General features: G+C 38.6%; 1 protein-coding gene across 1 annotated transcript; it reads left to right on the forward strand.

The window, feature by feature from the left end:
- Positions 1-871: 871 nt before the first annotated feature.
- Positions 872-1,795, forward strand: LOC137093710 (odorant receptor 131-2-like). The gene has a single exon (XM_067458553.1). It carries the CDS (start codon positions 872-874, stop codon positions 1,793-1,795), a length of 924 nt encoding a protein of 307 aa, XP_067314654.1.
- Positions 1,796-3,666: the final 1,871 nt, after the last annotated feature.

Raw genomic sequence — 3,666 nt, forward strand, 5'->3', positions numbered from 1 at the left:
ATTAGATTAAAAGGTTGCTTCTACTAAATACTGAGCAAAGGGTCTGAATACTTAGGATATAATAATATAACAAAGAGTGAAAAATGTAAGGGGGTCTGAATACTTTCCGTACCCACTGTATATATATATATATATATATATATATATATATATATATATATATATATATATATATATATATATATATATATATATTGTGACGGGGTGAAGAAGCACACGACAGGATATTGCAGGTGAGTTTCCCCGAAGGGTGGATTTTATTGTGTTTTGTGGTAAAAATAGTGAAGTCGGTGGTGCTCGGTGCTCGGCTGGTCGCTCTCTGTGCTGTGTTCCGCGTGCAGGGCAGTGTGGGTCAGTGGTCACCTCTTGCGGTGGGGGCTGGCGGTCACACGCTGCTCTCTGGGGGAAATAGCAGAGAAAAGATTTAGCAGAGTCTTATATATATATATATATATATATATATATATATATATATATATATATATATATATATATATATACTTTTCTTGTTGCACATAATAGGTTTTAAAGTGTCTATATATCTAGAGCGAAGAAAAAAATGTATATGTATATACATACATTATTTTGCGATGATGTCATGAATGTAAATATATTAAATGATCCTTGTGGGTAACATGCTTAATATTCATGATCTCTGCCCTTTCCACAAACCATAAATAACAGAGTATCACTGTACTGATTAAAACTCATGTGAGCTTCAGACTGCCCACAATCCAGAGCTGGTTCTTCTACTCCAAGGTAAGTCTATTTCTGAGACTTAGAAAATGAATGGGTTAAGCCTAGAATTGGTCACTTCTTAAACACTTTCTCCTCTTTATAATCCAGGTCCTTGCCAGTAAAGACCCGGAAAATGAATTCAACAATCTGGATTTTGGATAGTTATGAAGAAGCTTTTGCCAAAAACATTGTGATTGTTAGTCTTGGCTTTATCATTAATTTCATCAATGGAATGTTTGTAGTGACTTTTTTTTCTAATCCAGTGTTTTCAAGAGACTCCAGATACATCTTATACATTCATCTGGTACTCAATGACATGCTCATGATCTGTGTATCAGTGACTTTATATGTGTTGTCCTATGCTATACCACTCTTAAATGCTTCATTCTGTTGCATATTGCTTGTTCTTGGTACAACCACCTTCATGATTACTCCTTTGAATCTGGCTGGTATGGCCATAGAACGGTTCATTGCTATCTGTAAACCACTGCATCACTCTCGGATTTGCACTCCACAAAGAGCCTACATCTTTATATGCTTGCTATGGGTATTAGGAACTATACCTTCTCTGGCAGATATCATCATTTTATTGTCAATCCAGCCCATATCTTTCTTCCGGTCTACTGTACTTTGCTACCCATTCAGTTTTTTCCCTTCCAACGCCCACAAGGAACGGACTACTGCTTCACAAGTCATCTATATGTCTTTGGTGTGGATAATTCTCATTTACACTTATTGCAGAGTCCTGTTTACTGCCAGAAAGGCGGTTTCAAAGGGTTCAGCAAATAAGGCTCAGAGCACAATATTGTTGCATGGTGTCCAGTTACTGCTTTGTATGCTTTCCTATATCACCCCTGTTGTGGATATGATTGTCATCCCTTTCTTTCCTTTTCACAGAACTAAGATCAGTTTCTTTAATTATCTGCTCACACACATTGTGCCAAGATTACTGAGTCCTTTGATCTATGGGGTCCGAGACCAGAAGTTTATGAAACAAATGAAGAAATACTTTACATGTAGAGTTATTATTGTCAAGATTATGCCATCAAAATCATGATTTTATTGGAAATATTTTATTTCAAAACAAAATGTAAATTTATATGCATTTGTTTAATTATGACATTTGTTTTATTTGAGGTGTGTGAATCTTTATTGGCCTAAAATGTTTAGACACTTAAATCAAACTGGAAAGTGTATGAAAGCTATTGAACAAAATAACAAAATACCAAACCATGTGGCATATATACAAATAATGATGAGTGTATTTTGATTGTTCTTTGCTCAGAACTAGTCATTTTGTTCAATGTCTTTTAATGTCTTCAGTTCTCCTGAAGTTCACACAGTAGTTATTTCCATTACCTGTGTAAATGATCCATTAAGAATTGAACTACAAATGTTTCTCTTTATTTTGAACAGTATCTATTGTTTTATCAATTAAAATGTCTTCATAACCAAACTGCAGTTTTAAAATGAACAATGAACTACTTGGGAAAGCTGCTTATTAATTATGATGACATTACTATATTATGAATATTATTTTTAATAAATATATTGTAGTGTGAATTCTGACTCTTTGTGTTTTAAGTCTACAGTTGTATTGTACTATTTTTAATGGATTACTTGAATTGAATTACTTCATTACTTTAATTACTTGACGTGTGCTGAGATTTACAATAATTTTTTTATTATTTTTTCAATAATTTTGATAATTATGACAATAAAGGGGAAAAGCTGCAGATTTTATTGGTAAAACTTTATTTTACAGTGTCAATGTTACATACACTATATTAGCAAATGTTTTGGGACGCCAACTTTAATGACATCCCATTCTTAACCTGTAGGATGTAGTATCTACCCTTTGCAGCTATAACATCTTCAACTGTTCTGGGAAGGCTTTCCACAAGGTTTAGGAGCATGTTTATGGGGATAATTTACCATTCTTCTAGAAGCACATTTGTGAGGTCAGGCACTGATGTTGGACGAGAAGACCTGGCTCATAGTCTCCGCTCTAATTCATCCCAAAGGGGTTCTAATGGGTTGAGGTCATTACTCTGTGCAGGCCAGTCAAGTTCCAATCATCTTTCCCTGGTCTCCTCTCTCAGGACGCAGCCATTAACCTTGCACCCACACTGGGACCCTATGCCTCCCACGTCTGGGCCAGTAACGCTGTTCCTGGATTCAGCTTCCAGGACTGTCCTGCTGTGTCGCAAAGACCAACAGGCTCGGCTACGCGATTCAGTTTGTGCAGGTTCCTCCGGCTTTTGGGGAGTCTAATACACCATGGTGGGGGCCAATGCCCCTGTAATGCGTGCAGAGGTTGCCACCCTACTGGCAAAGGGTGCGATCGAGCCTGTCCCTCCAGGCAAAATGGACTTCTACAGCCCCTACTACATTGTACCCAAGAAAACCGGTGGGTTACGACCGATCCTGGACCTGCGTGTCCTGAACGAATCCCTTCACAGGCATCCGTTCAGGATGTTGACAGCAAAACACCTTTTCTGATGCGTTCATCCAGCCGATTGGTTTGCAGCGATCGACCTGAAGGACGCCTACATCCATGTCTCCATCTTACCTTGACACAGACCGTTCCTACAAGGGGTGGGCATATCAGTACACGGTCCTCCCATTTGGGCTATTTCTTTCCCCTTCTGTCTTCATGAAGATACTCCAGGCAGCCCTTGTGCCACTGAGGCAGCACAGGGTTAGTATCCTGAACTACCTAGACGACTGGCTCATACTGAGTCACTCTTGAGAGCAGGTGTGCAAACACAGAGATTTAGTGCTCCAAAACTTAGCAGCTTACGAGCATGTGCATGTGTGCACGCAGTCACTGCTGACTTGCCTTCAGATCAGATCGAGAGCAAGAGTGCGGTTCCACTGAAACTATTTCAGAGGCTCCTGGAGCATATGGTATTGCTTCATATGAGA

This window comes from Pseudorasbora parva, chromosome 12, assembly GCF_024679245.1.
Source record: "Pseudorasbora parva isolate DD20220531a chromosome 12, ASM2467924v1, whole genome shotgun sequence".
In the NCBI taxonomy this organism is placed as follows: Eukaryota; Metazoa; Chordata; class Actinopteri; order Cypriniformes; family Gobionidae; genus Pseudorasbora; species Pseudorasbora parva.

Excerpts from the sequence above, each read along its gene's own strand:
- LOC137093710 (XM_067458553.1), top strand. The coding sequence starts at position 872 with ATGAATTCAACAATCTGGATTTTGGATAGTTATGAAGAAGCTTTTGCC.